Here is a 20,319-nt window from a genome sequence, read left to right as displayed (position 1 = left end):
GGATGATAAACCGTTCCAAAACAATTCTATCTTCCCGGCAGGAGTTACCTACTATTTCCTTTCTTCGTCTTTTATTGCGCCCCCCCTTTATCAACGAAGAACAACGACCATTGTCAACGGCAAACACGATTCGACGTCGAATAAATCCGCGGCATCGAACAGGGTACGTGGTCGAAATTAGGCGACGTACCCTCGCCGGCTATCGTTCTAATTATCTTGGAACAAGTACAAGCGAGGGTAATTACCGTGTAACGAGGCGTTGGGACTGTGCGTGGAGGCCTGGAGCTGGTGGTAAAGGTGGTCCATGTAGTTGAGCCGGTAGGCGGGATGCAGGGCCGTATGCTCCGAGAGGGGGTGACTTCTGCGGAGGAAATCACCGCCGGAAGTCCCGTTGCCGGCTGCCCCGCCGCCACCGCCCCCGCTGCCGCCGCCACCACCGGCGCTCGCACCGCCGCCTGCTCCGCCACCGCCACCGGTGGCTGCGCTGCCGATCGCCGTTGTGCTGCTGGACAATCTGAAACACGAACGAGAATTTTCTGTTTTATTTTACGTCGTTGTTCGACTAGCTAAGAGAAATTCGAGGAATCCGTCGATTCTCCCGTGGAATCTCGTTCGAAGCGCGTAAACGCGGCAACCTCTCTCCTCAGGGAGGAGTCAGAACTTAGTTCCGGCCACTTTTAAGCCGACGAATTATCGCCACGTCCGTCATCTCGAGGGGCGAGCGGTTAAAGAAGCAAAGGGGCGCACGGGAAACAGAGACGTAATTCAAACAGCAGATTAATCATCTCGAAGGGACAATGCAAAGAGAGGAACGGCCGTTTGACGAATGAAATTACGACACGCTCGAAGCCGTGACAAATGGCGCGTGTCTCTTCGTCAAACATTCTATTTCTGCCACGTCGACGCGGTGGAAGGGAAACAGGTGTCTTCTAGCGACCCCGAGCAAGCTTCCCGGCCTGTTCCAGAAAGGCGATTCTGAACTTTTCCCGTTTTCCTTCGCCGCCGTTTCTCGTTGCTGGACAAAAGTGCTGGACGAGTTCGAGAATCGCGAGCATAGTCGAGCGTGCCGCTTTTGTTGGCCGCGGACCATTCGTCACGCACGGGATATCGGGTAATGATGCGTGTCTCGCGTCTGCGGAACTGTTTCCCTCGGAAGTTGTTGCGGTTACTTGTTCGTAGATCTTATTTTCACGCAATTACCGATGACTGATGGGCAATTGTGCTGTTCGCGTAATCGTTTCAGCAATCAAGTAACCGTCTAATTATCCGTTTCGATTTCTGCTCGAATTCTTCAAATTTGCGTTAGTCTGTTCGAAATTTTTCACGCGTACGTAACTTTGTAGCAACACTCTGAACGAATCGAGGGACGGCTAATTTGTTCGTGCTCGTCCACGTTTCGAGATCGAAAAGACTGGCGGAATGGCTTTGTCGTCGTCTCGAGAAAACAGTGTTCGCCGCTCAATTTAGCTGAAACGCGAACGACGGCAAAGAGGACAGAGGGACCTGTCTGGGTCCTCGCGGAATAGAGCGGCTTGCGTTTTGACTGACGGCCATTCGCCACGGTCGAATCATCGGGAAATGGCGCGTGTCTCGTACCTTCAAAGATATTCTCTCAGCCGCTTGGTCGTTAGTGCCTCTTTACGAGCGCCTCTCTCCGCGAGCCGGCAGGATTCTTCGAGGAATCACAAAGAGCGTCAGGTGGCCGGAGATCTTTATTGGAAACGCTGAAGATCCCGCCGCCAGTTAGGCGAGAGTCTTCGCGTAGGTTGGGATCAAGGTCGCGCGCTCGAGGAATCTCCGTGGTATTCGATAGGAAATTCGCTAGGTAACAAGGAAATGAGCCTGGTGACGGCATCGAGGAGGACGTTATTCAACAGAAGCAGAAGCGCGAGGATGAACGATGTTTTCTCTTTTTTTTTTTTTTTTTTTTTTTATTACTTTCAGTGAAACGTCAAACTTTGAGAATGAAAACGTGAACGTAAATGGGATCGTTTACAACGTCGTAGACGTCAGATGGGTTCATTAAAATTACGAATCTGGCTTTAAATTAGTTTGTTTGACAGTTTCCTGCATTCTGGGACGTGTTTCACGTGAAATCTCCGATATTTACGTCCACCCTCCCCTTTGGGCCATAAATTTTTATTCAGGGAGCGTTCGCTTTAGAAGCTAGACACGTTTCTACACCCCGTGTCAACGGGGACTACTTTATGGGGCGTTCGTTATGGCGTGAGAGAAAGTTAGCAGACGAAATTCAGGTTCGCCAAGAGTCAATGATTCTTGCGCGTTCGATCAATTAAAAAATTGCACATTTACCTGAAAATTGCAATCAAGAATCGAGTGCAAAAATCATTTCGAATAATTTTCACGAAATAATCTAAAGTCAAGGGAGACAGAGAGAAAGACGAAGAGTTTATCCTTCGTCAGCTGTCCACGGTTACGATTTCGCTTAGCGTCAGGGCGCGTTACCAAAATGGCGGCGCATGAAAAGCAACAGAGGCGCGAACCGCACCGGGCCGCAGGAAGCAGAGACGGCAATTGGCGCGTGTCATAACGTTTTAACGCGTATTACGATGTTTGAGCCGGTCCCTGTCTAAATATTGGCTCCGCACTGGCGCGAGTTTGCTGAGCAAAGACAACCGCCGCGGCTGTTTGACTTTACTTAGAGTCCACGGATCTCGATTACTGCCTACTCGTTACCTGCTTTACGCGGCCTGCCTTGTGTTAACAGCTTTGTCATACAATCCGCGACTTGTCGCCACCGAAATACGACGAGTGCTCCTCCTCGTCGTCGCGTTTTCGTGCCAACAATATCACGGCCAATTTATGCTCGACTCTGGTGAACGCGCGCGTCAATTCCCTCGTCGCAGACCGCGCTAATTTTCGTCATCGTAGACGCGCGCGAGATTCACATTGTGCGGACGGTTCGCAGATGATTCAGCGACGAGGAGACGTCGAACACTCGAAAGACTCCGTGGACCACATAAATTCCCTCGACGACGCGAGAGGACAGGCAAACAAGAAGAGGCTATCGTCCCAGGAAATAAACCAATTTCAACGAAGAGCTCGGGGCGGCGGCGATGAATTAGAACCGGATCGTATAGAAGCGACGAATCCGGGACAAAAATTAGGACGGTTTGACAGGCTGCTTAGTAGCGTGGCCCGTAAAAAGCTCGGTCCACGAGGAACGGCCAGAGGGACAGGGGACATAATTACAATGAAAACATCGTCGACCCCGTCGGCTCGACGTCTTTTTGCTGCTCGTTTTCTTCCTCAAGCTCGTTGCCTGATGAACGGCCAACAGAGAGGGGAGACAACCAGCCGAGGGATGAGGGAACGAGACCGATTCTATTTCGAATCCCGCTGAGTGCCAGATGACTCGTGGTATATACGCTTCTGCCTTCGAGTTCTCTTCCTTTTCTCGAGCCTCCCCTGCCCCGAGCCTCGCCAGCTTTTCTCCTCCTTTTCTCCGCGGATCGTATTGTCCTCTTTCTCAACCCTTCCTCTCGCTCTGTTTCTTCCTTCTTACAGATTTGCTCTGCCACTCTTTTTTCCCATCTCCGTTTTCACTTTTTTCCCGCGACTTTGGTTATTTAAAGATCGTTTCTTTCTCCAGCTCTCACCCCCTAACTGTATTCTCACAAAAATTCAAGCGATCGTCTATTCAGTTGATAATAGTTTCAGCGCGTTGCATAGACGAGTCCAGCACACATTCCGGTTAAATATTCTCGAAAAGGGAATAGTTTGTTACCCCAGAAGGACGATACCAAAGTCCACAAGCGGGATATTTGTAACCGCGTTAGGTCTTCCGTTTCGATTTATTCGGTGAACGAAAGGGGAAAATTTTTACGACATGTTCACTGTTTATCCCCCTGTTCCGTCTTACTTCCACGGTCTCGGTTCTCCAATTAAGCTATTATTAATTTCTCTTTCGGGGTTCTTCTCTCTCTCCCTCTCTCTCTCTCTCTCTCTGCGCATGTTTCTTTCCCTCCCCGTGGCTTCCAGACCTGACAGTCGGCGAGGAACAAGGGACACGGAGGGGAGGACCGACAGATAAAACTCGAGTCGTTAACTCGACACGCCGGAAACCGACGCATCTATCTTTATCTACGGCCCGTCTGCCAGCGAGCCAGGTTCTTCTTGAAATTCCTACGGCCTTCGACGACTCCTTCCTCGCTGTTTCTTCCCCCCCTGCCACCCTGGGAAGCGTTCTTTCTCGGCACGTACCAACCCGTTCCGCGACAAAATTTCCGTCGTCCCGTTATTTCGACGGTTAATACCATACACCCTCTCGATCGCGTCGTGCAGATAGACGTTCGATTATTTTGGGGACGATTGGCAGGTTCAACGCACCTTCCGACCGATTTCGCACGGATTATCCGACGCCAGGGCCCTCGTCACGACTTAACGAACGTTTTGTACGCGAACGGTAGGAGAAGACGGGAAGCCGGGTGAAGTATTAAGGGTCGCAAGCCCATTAACGCGACTCGTGGTAATGAGGCGGGCTAAGCGCTGCTCAAGGAACATCTGCCAGGTTTCCCTGCTGTTCTGACGCAAAGCTGGGCGAGCCTGATCGGAAAGCAGCCTTCCGCGTAAACCAGATCCGAGGGAAACACATCCGAACAGAAAGCCTTTTCGAAAGTTCCCGGAATCCTCTGGCACCTCGTTCCTTCGTGCCGATTCATCGTTTCTAATGGGACGAATACCAGGAAACTGGTCGGGATTCCTCCATTTTCAACGATCATCGAATTCGTTTAAAGACGCTGCAAAAGGGTATCGTGGTTGCATCGAAAATTTCTTCCCAGGCGAGAATATAGAACGCGAGACAAAGCGTTCGCGTAAGCTCGAATAAAAGCGAGACGAAGTCGACGAGATTTCCGCGAATCCGCTCGAGAGCCGTGCGCCGATCGTTCGCGCGACGCGAAATCCCGCGTCGCTGACAAAGTAGCCAGCATCGCGGTGCGGTTGAACCCGGCTGGGACGAGTTTCGCGGCTTTGCCACGGATTAAGTCGGGAGCCTAACACTTCCACGGGGTTTCAGGTTATGATATTTATTGCCCCGGCTCGGTGAACCCTGCCCGCGGGATGATCGAGGAGGGTTGGAAGCGCGCGGGAGGGGAGACGGAAGGAAACCATATGGGCGACGCGGCACGCGCTTCAAACGCGGCCGGTTGGAAGAAAACGAGCGGACGTCGCCGCGGGAAAATGGCGTGGAATTCTTCATCCCGTGTCTCGCGTCCATTCTGGATCTATTCTTGATTTAAAGCGCGCGGGGGGGAGCGCCGGCGGTAACGAATCGGCGAAAGTTGGTAGCGATCGAGGAGGCGGAATGGGTGGAATGATCGAGTATAATGAGAGTCGACAGGTGACACGCGTGGGTGGAGTGTGCCGGGGCTTATTGATGAGGTTATTAATTTGTACGAGTGGCTGCCAGGAATTATTCATGGATTTATCGGTGTCGTTGAGTGGTGTTGGTGGGCAACGGTCAGACGGGGCTTAAAACGATTCTTTTATCGAGGGAAGTGTGCCGTTTTCTATGTCGTCCGCTGCAGTATACATAATTAGAGTTCTGGATAATTATTTTAACGAAGGAAACAGATCATTCACTTGTAACAGAACGTGGGTATCTAATGCCATGTTACGATTAGTAGGCAAGATTATATACTTTTCTCTACAGAAGCAAGTTTTGCCATTTTTGTGCAACAGATAAATTCAGAGTACTGATTTATTAAGGTAGAGTGAATGTTTTTTAATTTTGGTTCGCAAAGTGGACGATATCGATCACTCGAGCGAGGACGAGGGGTGGATATTCGAGGCGCGTACCGTGGTGGCGCTAATAGAAACGCGCACCCTCGATTTCAGCGATTTTCTGGTAATTTCGTGGGCGCTGTTCGCGATTCATCTCGCCGCGGTTGGCGCGCGGCCAGGATCGAGCGTCGAAAAGCTCCGCGAGTATTTCTTACCGCGAAAAGTCGTGAAACGTCGCGGCGCGGGGTTCATTCTCCTCGTTCATACGGATATAGTCTTTTAAACGACGTTTTCGCAGGTTCGTAGCTCACTCGCGGTAACCGTATATTTAGCGTGCCTCCGCTGTACCAATCGCGATCATCGAACGCGTACGCGTTAATATCTCCTCTATTCCTCGACTAATTCCATTCGCGGAACACGAATACCCTCTCAGCGTCTGAAACGGTGCGAACGGAGAAAAAGGCGCGGCCACCAAACACCGAATTAATCCCAGTAAATCACCGCGGATGATTAACCCAGCCGAGCAACGTGTTCCACGTAATTGCAACCCGCAAGAACGTTCGTCGCGGAGCGACAGGTCGACCCATAAGTATCCCCTTAATCGCGGCTGTAGCCGGTTCGTGAGAACTGGCCGAAATGTTTTCGTGGCTTGGCCAAACAGAGTCTCCCCCTGGACAGGGCTAAATGAGGCCCTCGTTAATCAAGATATTTACACGCGCGCAGGGTCGCCGTGGCATCGATATGCAAGCCGCGGCCGCGGCTCGATCGAAGCCGCTCCTTCGTTGAAAATCCGGCCTAAACGCCGCTGAGCGGTGCCGCGCGTTATTTATAGGCCATTCGAACGCTCCGTAGCGCCTCGCGCGTACGTGAGTCTAATTCATTTAAGTCGGACGCGTACCCGCGAGAGCGAATTCGTCCATGGGGACGCGATCCGGTAGCTCGTTCTCGCGATTAGCATGTCGAATTAATAAGGCCCTCGATCGTGTTAAAACGCGACGAGCCACTTTTTAAAAAAGGAACACAGCTGTTGTCTGAACCAAGGAAATTTGTCTGAACAAGTTGGATGAGGAGAAGGGGTGGTTTTTTTGGTGATCGGTTCGATCGAGCAGAAGGGGTGGTTTGACGAGTAATTTCATGGGAAATGATCTGCAGGACTTGGAAATTTTATCTGCGCGAGTTCGATTTAAGTATAAAAGCTTTATTTTTAGAGAGCTTTTTCGGGACCAAAAAAGTGATCGACGAAGGTTACTTTTTTTCGCGGTTACCCATTAGCAGTTTCTCTACGAATGATGCTGGTTACCTGTCCTGTCGCGGGGATGCGCGGCCGAGCGACGTTAATGCGCTTTTTGTGTTTCCGCGAAAGAAATTTATCGCGCCACCCGCTGGATTTATCGCGCCTCTCCCCGTCGCCGTTTCTTCTAACCCTTGCGGTTACGACACGAAACGGTCTCGTACGAGAGACTCTTCTAGAAGTTCGCCTCCTCCTCTTCCTTTTTTTCAAGAATAACTAATCGACACGAAAGCGAGAGCGAAATACATCATTCGAGTGGCCATTTCGAACCAGTATAAAGACGATCGTAAAACAAACAATCATTTAAACAACCCATCGAACATCTCTTCTAAAACTTCATCATTCCAGTTATAATTACAAACATATTTAGCCGAATATTCATCGAAAATCAGAGGCGCGTCGCCGCGCACGTACACACCTGTTAAGTGTACCAGTTTTTACGACTCGTGATCGAGCCCTCCTTAAAATTCTAAACGGATCCCAGCCACCATTGGTAGGTGGCCGCAAAACAAATCCAATAACCTGAAATTCCGATACCTTCGACCGCATGTCGACCGCCCAAACCCCTCGGAGCGGTGTTCCCTGTCGAGCGTCATTAATATTCACGAAGGCCCGTCACGCGTGGCCAATTAAACCACTACTCTCGACGGCGGCGTGGAAAACTCAGGAAACGGATTCCCACTTCGATCGCTATCGGACACATCCCGTGGCACTCTCTGACGCCTGTTCCCCGCCGCATTTCCACGGGGCGCCCGGTGTTTCGAGCCGCGCGTTGATCGAACGCCCGGTTAAATCACCGCTCGTGGCTCTCCCTTAATTAAGAACGATCCAGGCTGTCAGAGACGCGACGGAGCGCGGGACACGGACGTCCAGATTGGAAACATAGAAATAGATACAGAAATAAGTGGGTAGAGATGGATCGATAGAGCGGGACGGAGTGGGTGACGTTGATTGATTTATTAGCTTATTATGTGGGGGGAACTCTGGTTCGCGATCGTAGATCGCGAGTAATAAATAGGACCGCGATGAAATATAATTAAGGTAAATCGAAAGAGAAATTAGATTGGGTGAATTGTGGGATAACGGTGAACGATATTTTGAGCTGTACAACGAGGAAGAGATATCGCATTTGTCAAACTGCGAATTCGCAGAAACGTTGGAGAACGAAGCTCGAAAGTTGACGCGAGACAGACGAAGGGGTTGAAAGTGGAAACACGGTCAGACGGATCGATAGATCGAGTGAAGAGGGGCACGGCGAGGCGTTGGCTCTGAAAGGCGATTTACAGGCGAGATTCGACTACCGTTGGGCGGTTTTTCAGAGATGTAAGGACTGGGATACGTGACGGGTGTACGGGATACACCCCCGGACGGTTTCACGGCATAGAAAACTCACCGGAGCTCTTTGTCGCCTTCTTCCTTTTCAGGTTTCGGTAAAATCGACATGCAAGGCAGGCAACGTAGCCACTGTCGCCACGACAGGATGCGACTGGTCGCCTCTAATGAAGTAATTCGTGCGCAAAAACGTCGCGGCGTACACCGTGAATTATTCATAGCCGCGCGATCGCGCTGGAAACCGTTCTGCCCTGCAGCCAGCAATTCGACTATCCGACTAGCCGAGGACGCCGCTTTTCCTATTGTATACGTGGCGCCATGCCATCCTTTTTTTCCCTACCAACGGGAATCCATTAATTCGAAATTGTCCGAGCCTTTTTCTTGAATCCCTAATGGATTGGTAATGGAGCCGTAGACAGGGGATGGGGCAGGGTACGCGTCCGTCTCACTGCTCGTTCTCGAGGATCGAGTTTACCATACAATTACCATCTTTGACGATCGTAAGCGCGACAGTGAGTTGTAATCATATTTTTCTTGTCACGCGAACGAATATTTTATTATTAAAATTAATCAAAGCTGGAAATTTCGTTAAGATGTTATATACATATATATATGATAGAATAACGAAAAGGAGCATGCGTTTGTGAGAGATTCGACGTGGAGTTGCGAAGGGACCTACGTCAGCCCCTTGGACCGTCGGCTATTGTCGACAGCTGCCATATAATAGCGGCTGTTGACTGTGTCCGATGATTGATACCTCGCGCCAGCTATGCATATCAACTCGATAAATCTCTGCCGGGAAAACAATCGGGATTCACATCGTTATGTGGTAATACCTTTATTCGCGATATTGCATACTACTTGAAACGCTGCGAAACTAACCGTGGCGGATATCCGTCACGGGTAATGGCTTCCATTTACCATCTTACTCGAGATTAAGCGCCTTGTTCCTCGCGTTATAATTTATTTAACATTTACATTCTTCTCCTAAGTTAGAACGTGCTTAGAAAGCGTTATCGGATCGAGGGGGTGGAAACTCTGAATCAATCAGAATGGTTAAACACGAAAGTTTGCTAACGCAATTCACCTCTGAATACGTCTAAGACCGTCTCTATCCCCTGACAAAGCGAATCGACCGACAATTACACCCTGTTCGATCGCAGAATTGACTCGGTATTTGCGCAACGCGAGTCGAGACGTTGTCGAAGAATAGAGGGGCGCGCATCGTCGAGGACATTTCGTGCCGTGTGGGATGTAACGATCCGTGGAGATGAAAAAGGGACGAAGCAGCGGCGGCGGAAGATCTCAGGAGGCTGGTAAGAGGGTGCGAGAGGCGGGGGGAGGGGCAGGGCCCCCAGGTAGAGGAGGAACGAATATCGTGGGTACACCGAGGGCCGTGACTAATGACTCTATTGACGCTCGGAGAGAGAAGTTGGAACCAGAGGAGAACCGAAGGTCGTTTACCGGCACAGAGGAACCGACTCACCTTCTCCTCTACCTTTCTCTGCCGCCTCTCGCTCCCTCTCGCTTCCCCCTTTCTTCGTTTCGATGCCGTCTCGATGCCTCTCCGCGAGAGCCGCTCGTTATCTCCCGAGGTGCTTCGAAAGGGAAGGTCAGAAAGTGTCGCGGCTGACCTTTCGGTAATGAAGCTAATGCCCAACGCGACGGGTGGCTGCGGACCAGCATCTCTCACCGCGGTCACGCTCACCGTGGTCGCCACCTTGCCACTGTTACGTAGCTATGGTCGCATCGATGGTTATTAGGCGATCGCCTCCGAGTGGTTCTAATTAGAGGCGAGAACGGTTTACGAGGCCTCTCGATCGAGACGAGCCTTCTGTTCGAAACCGAGGGAAGCTGCCAGAAATTATTTGATGGAATAATGAAGAGCGTAGATCGCGCGCGATTCAGTAGCTAGGAGATCGTATATGAGCTACGAGCGTTTTTAAACGGAATTAGGAAGTCGTTTGGTATGTTAAACACAAGCCTGAGTTATAATACTAGGGTTAACTGAACTTCCTTGTTCTTGATGGATAGCTGAGGAACTATGGGAAATTACTTTGTGGAATAATATAGATCCAGATTATGCGGGCACACGATTATGCACGGATATGGTTAATTCTAAATGTAATTAACAAGGTAATTTCTCTCGTTATCCCTGTATCAAGCAGAAGATACGGTTTCAACACCCAGATTAGATCACTTTGGATATTTTCTATACTCAGTAAACATGAGAGACGCTTTGTATTTGGGTTAAGTAATTAAACCTGAAGAAATGTATCGCATTCTTTGACTGGTTCCAATAACAGCGGGTTTTGTTGCCTGGCACAATACGCGCATTCCCGCACAAACCGTTCGCCCACGCCGCACCAAAAACCTTGAGAAAATAAAAGGAAAAGGAGAAAAATACCAAAGCCTCCACCGAAGCATAAACTTTACAACCGACCGTGCAAAGAATCCTTTCAACCACCCACCCCTTCCTCCCGCGGCCGAGAAATCGATTTTCAAACCGCTTACGTAATCCCCTGAAGGAACGCGACGAAAGTTCGCACAAAGTCGCGAGTAAGCGGGAAAAAGCCGCGATACCATCCGACAGAAAAACCCTCGCCCCTATTCATCTCGTTCGTCCAGCTCCGCGAAACGCGATCGTTCGACTCCGATCGCGTCCTCTTTTTCTTCCTCATCGACGAGGGCGATGGGAGGGTGCCGTTTCGCCTCGTCGAAAGTCTCGCCCCGCGGGCAGAAACGATGAAGATTTTAGTTATGCCCCAGCTTCGTAACCCCTCCCCCCGTTGCCCGTTGTTATTTCACTCTAAATTGAAGAAGCCGCCACGTTTTGTCACGCTTTTTAGGCAGAACGCTGTAACGCGTCCGTGATTGCCTCGTACAATTACCTTCTTCCCCGCCGTTGGGCCGGACACCCATCCGAGGCCCGGCCGTTTTTCTATCCCCCAGTCGGTGGTGTGTACGCACACCTACAGCCTAATGTACAACACGGTGCGAGCAAGGCATAAAACGACGACGGACCTCTTTTTGCGCGGACGCCACGCTTCATTCCGACCGGGCGAAATTACCCGGCCGGCCTCTTCCTTTTGGCTGGAGAACCAGAGGTAGGGGGAGGGACGCGCAGGGCAACCCGGTCATCTTTGCTCCCGATCGCACGCACGACCACCGCCACGTACTCCGCGCGATCCTGAAATTAAGTTCTTCTCGGTGACGAACGAATTTCTTACTCTTCGAAAATCAATGAAACCTCGACAGAGTTCGTGACACGAGTCTGAAGGATCGTTACTCCACGAGTCTCTCCTTCTAGTATTTTGCGGAAATGCTATTTTTGAATCCTATTCCTGTCGATACTTGGTTCGAGCATTGAAATTACACGCGAGAATTTCTCAGAATCGACAAGCAAAGCTTCTCGAGAGGCGTGCACCTAGCCGGTGCAACGGATTACGAGATGCTCGAGCTGCGCGCCAGAGAGTTGCCCAACTTCTCCTCGTCGTTGACAATATTGTGAATAACGAGCGGACATTGCGCGTTGCGCAATGCCATGCACATTTGGTGTAGACATCCCGACAAGCATAACTCAACTTTCTCCCCGGGGACACAGCTCGTGTCTACGATCTTATGAAACGTGTATCCGATCCCGCGTTGCACGTGGCTTCGAGGAATCCCTCGAACTAGATCTCGATCCTCGAACAGCCGAACAAATATGAAAATATCGATACGTCTATTAACAGGATCGCCACGAGTACACGACGCTGCGCGCACACTCGAATCCTCGTGTCGCTTACTACGTTTACGGAGAGAAAGTTGGACTCTCGTGACATCCTCTGCAGTGAAACGTCAGATCGATTCTATTGGTATCTATACAACTCGCCAACTATCGTGGCAACTAAGTTTTCTAGGACAGATTTCGAAGAGAATCGAAAAGAAACCAATCGTCGATGAAAGTTGTAAGAAATTTGTACGATTTCTTAGAACGATCGCTTCTAAAAAAAAATGGCGAAAATGGTGGCTGAAAGATTCAGGATTCATACCTCGTTTCAGACGCGCATTATACCATCGTTCCAAGAATAGAAACAGACGGTGCCACAATAGGAGATCCCGTCGAACCGAAGCCGAAGACAGGAAACGGCGAAACGGCAACCGATTCAGACGCCTCCGTCGTTAATTTCCACGTCGGGAACCCACCGCGGTCGGCGTCGCTCGCGCGAACACCGTCGTAATAGCGCGGCGTGTGCTCGCGCGAAGCAAGGTCGACGCGAGCGCGAGCTTACAAGATCCTCTGAAGCCGCTCCACCTCCGCGCTATCGGGCCTCTTCCTTCTTCTCCTCGCCAGGGACCAGCATCCCCCGCCTGCCGCCCGATCCGCACCACCCATCGTGGTCGCGCTAATAAAATGCGCTCGGCTCGTTCGCTTCGCGCGAGCGCGAGGAGCCCTCTTTACATTTACATGCCCGGCTCCCCCCGAGGCCGCTCGCGAGGACACCGCGCTCATGAATTTATCCCGTGAGACCCAACGTGGCGCGGGAGGGCTCGCAGAGGGGGACAGGGACGAGATGATAGCCGGATAACGTTGGCGTATCATTGGACCAGTTCTTGGAGACGCGAAACGCGAACCGTGCTGAATCGAAATGGCTGGATTCGTTGGTGTGCGTGTCGCTTGTTCAACGGTGGATGTTGGACGGATCGATTCGAGGGGGTTCATTCTTCTGGGGATTATCGAGCTCGATGATATGATGGAATATTGTGTTGAATTGGTGTTGCATATTTGATAAATTGAATTTTCTAGTTGGTTATTATTGTTTTAGAAGTGGTGTGTGTTGGTATGTTGAATGGCACAGGAGCTTGCGCAGGTAGAATCGCAAATGTAAATGCTTTCGAAGTGAAATTGCACTGGTAGCTATTTTCCTTGGGTACCCAACAGAGAAACTAGTCGCTGAATCGTTCGAGAAACTTTTCAATAAACACGGAAACCTTAAATTCCTTTATGCAAAGTGGACGTCTAAAATATATCATTATCCAAGTCGCGCAACCGCTTCATGTATAAAAGATCAGCGGCGCGGATTGAAACGAGCGGCTTACACCGAGCTCAAATGTAAAACAATTAATTCGAGCCGAGCCGTGCGAGCGTGTAAAAGCCCGTCGCGCGAAATACAAGTCTCTGTAATTTAATTCAATGCAACGTATCTTTACAAACCGAGCTCCTCGCGGGGTAAACCTATAATCCAACCGCTGTGAAATTCCGTGGCTCTTCGATAAACCGTGCGCGCCTCGCGATACACATATCGCATTTATTTATTCTCTCACCTCTCAAGCTCTCCGATACGACAAAAAAAAAGAAAAAAAAAACAACAAAAACCACCGTCCCCGATCGTTTGAATTCCAGAAAGGAATCGAATCGCACGCTTTCGAACTCGACCCAGCAAGATTTTTCCCCGGTTGAACGGTCAACCGTACCGTTCGCCCGCTCGTAAAACCGGCTGATTTATTCAGCGGATCAGCCTGGAACACCGACTAATTAGCACGATTAGCTTGCGCCACACGATCTTCGTATTCGTGGCAGCGATCGTTCCGCGGGCATGAATGGACGCCTCGTGGCCGGCTAATGCCTGAAACCCGGGGCCGATCGGCCGGGTAACAAGCGATCACGTTGAAAGGTGAGTAATATCTAGTTACCACGGGCCCGTTCCACGCTTCGTCGTATATTTCATGAACGACCGCGGTAGAGAGCGATCCGATAGACCGTGACAGACGGCCGGATCGTTATATCGATGTTGACGCGTCGTTGGTACCTATTCGCCTCGATTCCGACGGCGAATCAACGGCGGGGCCAATTAGAGGCCCGATGGCGGAACGGGGCTGGGGCTTGCGACACACTCGCGAAGGGGGAAAGCGACGCGACGAGGGACTAGATCGAAAGGGGGTGTCGAAAGATTTGGAGCACGTCGAGAACGAGCGTTGGTGAACGGTGGAGAATTGCGAAAAATCGTAGATATACATAAGCCCATATAATATCGTTTTTCAGAAACCGAAATCAATTAAGTTGCTTGATGTATTCCACTGCGCACGGGTCTGGAACGAACGACTTAATCCGATACAGAACACAGATCGGTCCCACACCACCGCCACGTTCCACGTTAGTTCCACGGCGTTTAATTTATGAAACGCGAATACAGGCAAAAATCCCGACGTTTCGAGTCACCTCGTTAAACGGATAATTAGCAGGGAACACTTGAGTAGAACGTTGGCGAACGGAAAGTTTCCGCGTGGTCAACCCCGAGCGCGAAAGGAAGAGTCGAGGCAACCGCGCTCGAGCTCGCTCGTTTCCCAAACGTCTCAAGCACGGCGAACCCCCCGGGGACTCCACCCCCGTGCGGGCCGCGGAAAGGGGCATCATAAAGCCCCGGCTAAATTACACGACGCGCCATCGAGCGCATTCAATTAGAGAGGATACTTTACAGCGGGCGAGCGGGCAACGCGCGTCCAGGGTTGATCCGCCCCTGGTGTGTGCGATCGCGCACAGGTTGCATCCGGACGCGCATAGGTGCCCACAAGGCTCCTCGCGTCTGTGTAAAGCGCAGGCCCTCGCGCGTTCGTCCGCGTGTATGTGGTTGCACTTCGTGGTAGAAGGTGGTGGAGGTGGAGGTGTGTCGACAATCAAGATTACGTGGGCGGATACACGCGCAGCCCAGCGCCGCCGGCCCGGCTGTCCTGTCCCGCTTACTCTTCTTCTTTGTCGTGGCTCCCCCTCCTCTCTCCCTCCTTCATCTTCCTCTGGCTGGTCTTCTTGCCCTCGCTGTCTTCCTTCTGGTCGCCTCTATGGGTTAGGGCTCGTCCCGTTTGCCCGCGATGTTCCGCACGGCCCCTCGGTGCCTACACTATTTACAATTCCCGCGGCATGCCGTGCAAGTGCGCGCATCACCAGCGCGCTTTAGGGGTACTCTAGATCACTCTCCCTCTCGCCTCGACCAGTTCCCCGATTAACTTACATGTTTGCGCGCGGAATCCGCGATGACGCCGCTTCCTCGACGACTGCCGCCGCTCGGAATGCGGGCTGGCGTCGTCCTCGCGGTGACGCGCCGGAGAAAACGCGGATGAGTGGTACCAACGGATTCCACATCTCTTTTCTCCTTCTTTATTTCGGATCTTTCGTTGTCGCGCGAGTGGTTGAATCTTGGGAATGATTTACCGGCTGCGAAACGCGAAAGACGCGTGGAGGATTGTTCCCATCGAGCAACATCCCGGCCCATCCCAGAAATTAATCCAACAGCCGGCGATTACCTTGTCAACCGACGATGACACCGTTGAAACAGCGAAACGCGGTACCACGCAACTCCTCCTCGACTGGTCGTGCGAACGACCATGTCCCACTCTTGGTCCTGCGTGCAGCGATTTCGCGGGATAACCGCGTGTTTACGCGATTCCGCATTAAATCTGCGTGGGTAACCTGCCTCCCCTTGAATGGGCTGAGAGAGAAAAGGGTGCCCCGACAGGGAGAAACCGGGAAACAAATGAAGGGACGAGAAGCATAATGGCGCGGTCGTGAGGGACAGGGGTGATGGGGTGGGGTTTGTACTGGGAGTGGAGCCCGTGGAGGGATAAGAAATTGGATAAGAACGTAAGGAGGAGATCGGTGTGCGCGCGAGCGAGCGACTAAGTTTCTGACTGTCTGCGTGGTGCGCGTGTGCGTGGCAAGAAGGGCCCAGAGGGACCGACGAGTGGGACGAGAGAGGGAGGGGGTGAGGCAGGTTGGATCCAAGGTGGAGGATTTATGAACGACCGAAACAGGCTGCGAACCCTGCTCCCCTCGCTGGCCAGCCTCCGCCTCTTTTTGCTTTGTATTTCGACCTTAGCGCGAGTGGAGTATATACCTGCTCTCTCCCGTAGGACCCGGGGCCCTCCCCCGTTTCTCTGGAACCGCGCTAAAAACACACTTTCCTTTTCCAATTTCTACCAGAACCCGAACCGTGTGTCGTCCCCCTTGTACATTTCTCTCGCACCGAATGTAACCTTAATTACCATTTTTTATTTCCCCTTTTTCTCCGTTTCTCCGTCTCGATCGCCGATATTATTCCAGGGTCCATCTTAATTGGCTAGGCTCGACGTTTAGCCTCGCAGCCGCGTCCGTGGTGCGAGTAATAAATTGACGGGCAGACACTCGTTCCGTAATACGGAAGCACCGCGAGCCAAGATCCGCGATAGCGGGATCATCGGCTCCCGTCATAATTCCGTAATTCAAGGATCCGCAGCTTTATTGAGACGGCAGCACGGACACTCTTAATTAACGCGAGGCTACTCTCGCCGCTGCCCAATCGGTCCACGGGATCTAAAATCAATTTAGATCCCCGGTGCACGATACTGCCTTCCCCCCTGGCCCTCCGCGGTGCTGATTGTCCCGGGTACCGTCGTCCAGGGGAGAGAAAATAAGAGAGAAAGGGAGAGGTGTACGCACACACGGTGCCCCGCGGGCTGCAATCTATGAGCACGAGGGACGGGACCAAGATCGACTACGGGACGCAAGGGAAGAGAACAGGCTACGTTCTGTAACCCGGCGATGCTCGTTTTCTCAGCGGTACCGAACGTTTGCTGGCATCGAGTCTGACGTCGGGTAGCTCTAACGAGATTTGAACGATCTGATTTGTACGCGCGTTTGATTTCCGACGTTTGAAGAGGGTTTGAACGGTTCACTTATTAGACGATTCTGAGGGTTATGAGAGAGAGAGAGAGAGAGAGGAAGAGGGAAGGAGGCACGAGAAATTTTGATCCGCACGGAAGGTTGGATACGACCGATACTTTGGACTCGAATCAATTTATATCGTTCGAATAAAGTTCCGTGTTAATGAAGCGAGTCTCGTGTCGACTGAGTTATAAACAACTTAATTATATTCATACTTTTGTCTGGCTCGTCCGATCTATAATTCATTCGGCGCTTCCAAAACTAGAAATACAAGTTTCCGCGGCGGCATGGCCATTCTAATTAAGCGTATCCCGAACCGTTCGATCACTATCTCGACGCGATCCGGCGAAACGACGAAAAGGAAACGAGCGAACGACAATTTTCGCACATCGATCATACGGATACGAACATCAGAATGCAACCAGGTCCGTCGATTAACCCTGCGCCATCATCACCTGGCGAACGTACCTCATCCGCCTAATGAACGATTAAATTCCACCAGGCTGGCAAAACGATCGAGCGAGGCTGCGCGCGATTAAATCGCCCGAGAAGCCGCGAGAGCAGAGAATAGAGAGGAAGAGAGAGAGAGAGAGAGAGAGAGAGAGAGAGAAATAAAGAAAAGGATCGTGTGCCCATCACCGGCGGTGGTGCTGGTGGTTAGAATCCATGGGGGCCTCACGGTGCCCCGTGGTAACGTGGGTAACTTAATATTCCGGGTAATAAATAAGAGAATGCGGCTCTGTCCGCCCCACAAAAAACCCCCCGCGGGCCAAAGAGCAAGACGCCCACGCCTCGCGTAGTACCCACAACCCGGTCGACCCTGGGCCCACAACCGCGGGGCCCAGGCGGATCCGAGTGAGCGCAGCGGTCCGCGCGGCACGAAAACTTTTGTGGGCCCACCTTAACCTCCCGTGGCCCCCACGCTCAACACCCGAACGTTATCCGGCCGTGGCATCGCGTAATTAAGTTATTACGCTCGCGGGGAACTCGTCCTGTTCCTCGTGCGCTCACCTCTCGCTCGGGGGAGGGAAACGGCCGATGATGACGCGGACCACTCTCAGGGGCATGAATTTTGAGCCATCGCCGCGGATGAGTCTGCGCAGGAAGTGATATCTGGGTGGCTGAAGCGAGGTTGATGTTCACCTGTGTACCGCTTCGCGAAGTATATCCTGTGGGAGCAAGTTGGATAGTAAATGGGGGAAAAACAAGGATAGAATGATTGAATAGTTGTTGCAATGATGGTTTCGTATAAGACTTTCACTCGAAGGGATGAATTATCTGGATAAATTTATTCTAACTTTATGACACAGATGCGAGAGCTTGCGCTGACTATGAAGAATACTTACTAGTCAAACAGATGGATGGATCCCATTGTTTTAGCCTGGCTAATTTATCCCCAAACAATAAAGACATTTAGAATCCTTGGCTGGGACGAGAAGGACGTAACGGGGTTGGTCGTATTATTCATCGCGGCCGATCGCAATTTCCGATCGTCAACTTCCTCTCGGTGTGTTATTACCGGTGTAAAATATGTGTTCCCGCGCCTAAGATCAAGCCGTTCCTTTTTCACGCGTCTAAAACCTCCACCCCTTTCGGTGCGCACTCGTAATTTACAATTTAGACCCTTCCATTTCCTCTGTAATTACGAAACGGCCGGGCAATCCCGGCCGCTTTATGATACGAACGCGGCGCAGATGTTCCCGTCCAAGCGGAGTCGCACGCAAAAACGCCATCGAATCGCGCGCGCGTTCCGGCCTCCAACCACGCGGCGAAGATTATCACCTCATCGCGCGAGCGCGCCGCGGCCAGGCAAAAAGCGTCACCGCGCGATGGGGACCGAGGGATCGACCGCTTTGCCTCGGTTCCGTCGTTCGAACGACACAGAAAATGGCTTTTTACCAGGCTGTTTCGAGGCTGATGGCTTTTTCTGATCTTCCGTGGTTCGCCACTTTGTTAATGGAGGATGTTAGTTTAATAAAGTCGCGTAGAGGCAATTGGTCGAGGCTAGCGGATAACGATTTCTGACCTGGTAATGGTGGTAATGGTTCGAGGTATCTGAAGATCGTTCCAAGTTCATTTCAGAATCGTCTGGGAGCAACGTAATTTTCCAGTAGATTTAACATTAGAAAAGTTTCGAGTGAAAGGATCGAGACTTGAATTCGAGAGGCGGTCGTTACAATGCGAGTGGAGAAAAGAAGCCACCGCAGGGTGCGCGAGCCATAAAAGTCTGCGTCGCCAGACTGGACTAATGTTCCATCGATAATTAGCCCGAGTTCCAGGTTTTTTTCGTGGACCCGTTCACATATTTTGGGAGCAGGTGAGAAGACCACGAGCAACCCTCTTCTGTTTTACAGCTTGCTTGTGGAGGATCCTCCGGTGCGTGCACGCACACGCTGGAAGCGACGCGGCGAGGAAGGTGTTCAGCCGGTCGTTAAGCCCGGGAAAACACGAGAGGTGTTCTGCAATTAACGTGGACAAAAACCGGTCACATTTCACCGTGGACACAGTTACAATTAGTGAATCGATGGAAACGAAGGTCGATGACAGGATCGAGCGAGAATTTCTGGACGCGCAACCTCACGAAGGGAGGGTCCAAAAATATTTCAACCCCTCAAGACCTCAACGATCAACTTAAATCGCACACCACTGACACACCACCGACAAGACAACACCAAGCGAGTGACTATAAAAAAAAAAAAAGAAAAAAACCGTCCAGCATCTCTTCGATCTCGCATTCCGAGTGCGTGCACGAGAGAACAGCCAAGAACCGCGAAACGCGTTGCCAGAAAGTCCGTCAGCGGCGTTTTATCCGGGTTCCATCGATTTCAGAAAATCCCACCGGTGCTCCCCATCGACTTGTCACCCATCACCGCGGAGTACCATGTCGGACGAGCGTGTCCACGAAGGTGGAGAGTGACGAGCAGCGAGCCAAGCCGGGATAAAGTTGGCTAGCAAGAAAGGCGGACGACGAGGCGGCGAGGAGGTAGAGGAAAAGGGTACGCGCGGACGGGGCACGAGGAGGGGAAACAGGACGGAACGAGGCGGCGGAATAAGGACAGCCGGGTGGACGGGGGTAGGAATGCCAGTGCGTGGGTCTGTTGCCTCTTAGACAACGTTGCCTCGAACGCCGCGTCTCTATCAGCCATCATAAATAATTCTCGTCGCTGGCCCCGTCCTCGTCCCACCGCCTGGTCCCCGTCCTTCTCGGGCGCGCACGGTGTTTTTCGGCCACGCTGTGAACACGGTGGCATCGGTGGTGTGCGTCCGTGGACCG

The 20,319-nt window shown here is 51.7% G+C and overlaps 1 protein-coding gene across 2 annotated transcripts in view; it reads right to left on the bottom strand.

Annotated features, from left to right (window-relative positions):
• Ci (transcriptional activator cubitus interruptus) overlaps positions 1 to 20,319 on the bottom strand; it is a 106,852-nt gene that overhangs the window by 14,987 nt on the left and 71,546 nt on the right. For both annotated transcript variants that reach the window (XM_076910324.1, XM_076910325.1), the window contains exon 2: positions 246 to 514. In XM_076910324.1, coding sequence (XP_076766439.1) covers positions 246 to 514 — 269 coding nt within the window. The remainder of the gene's footprint in view (positions 1 to 245; positions 515 to 20,319) is intronic.

Source organism: Xylocopa sonorina, chromosome 2 (assembly GCF_050948175.1).
Source record: "Xylocopa sonorina isolate GNS202 chromosome 2, iyXylSono1_principal, whole genome shotgun sequence".
Taxonomy (NCBI): domain Eukaryota; kingdom Metazoa; phylum Arthropoda; class Insecta; order Hymenoptera; family Apidae; genus Xylocopa; species Xylocopa sonorina.
The sequence above is the reverse complement of the archived record's forward strand: the minus strand, read 5'-3'. Positions and strand labels throughout refer to the sequence as shown.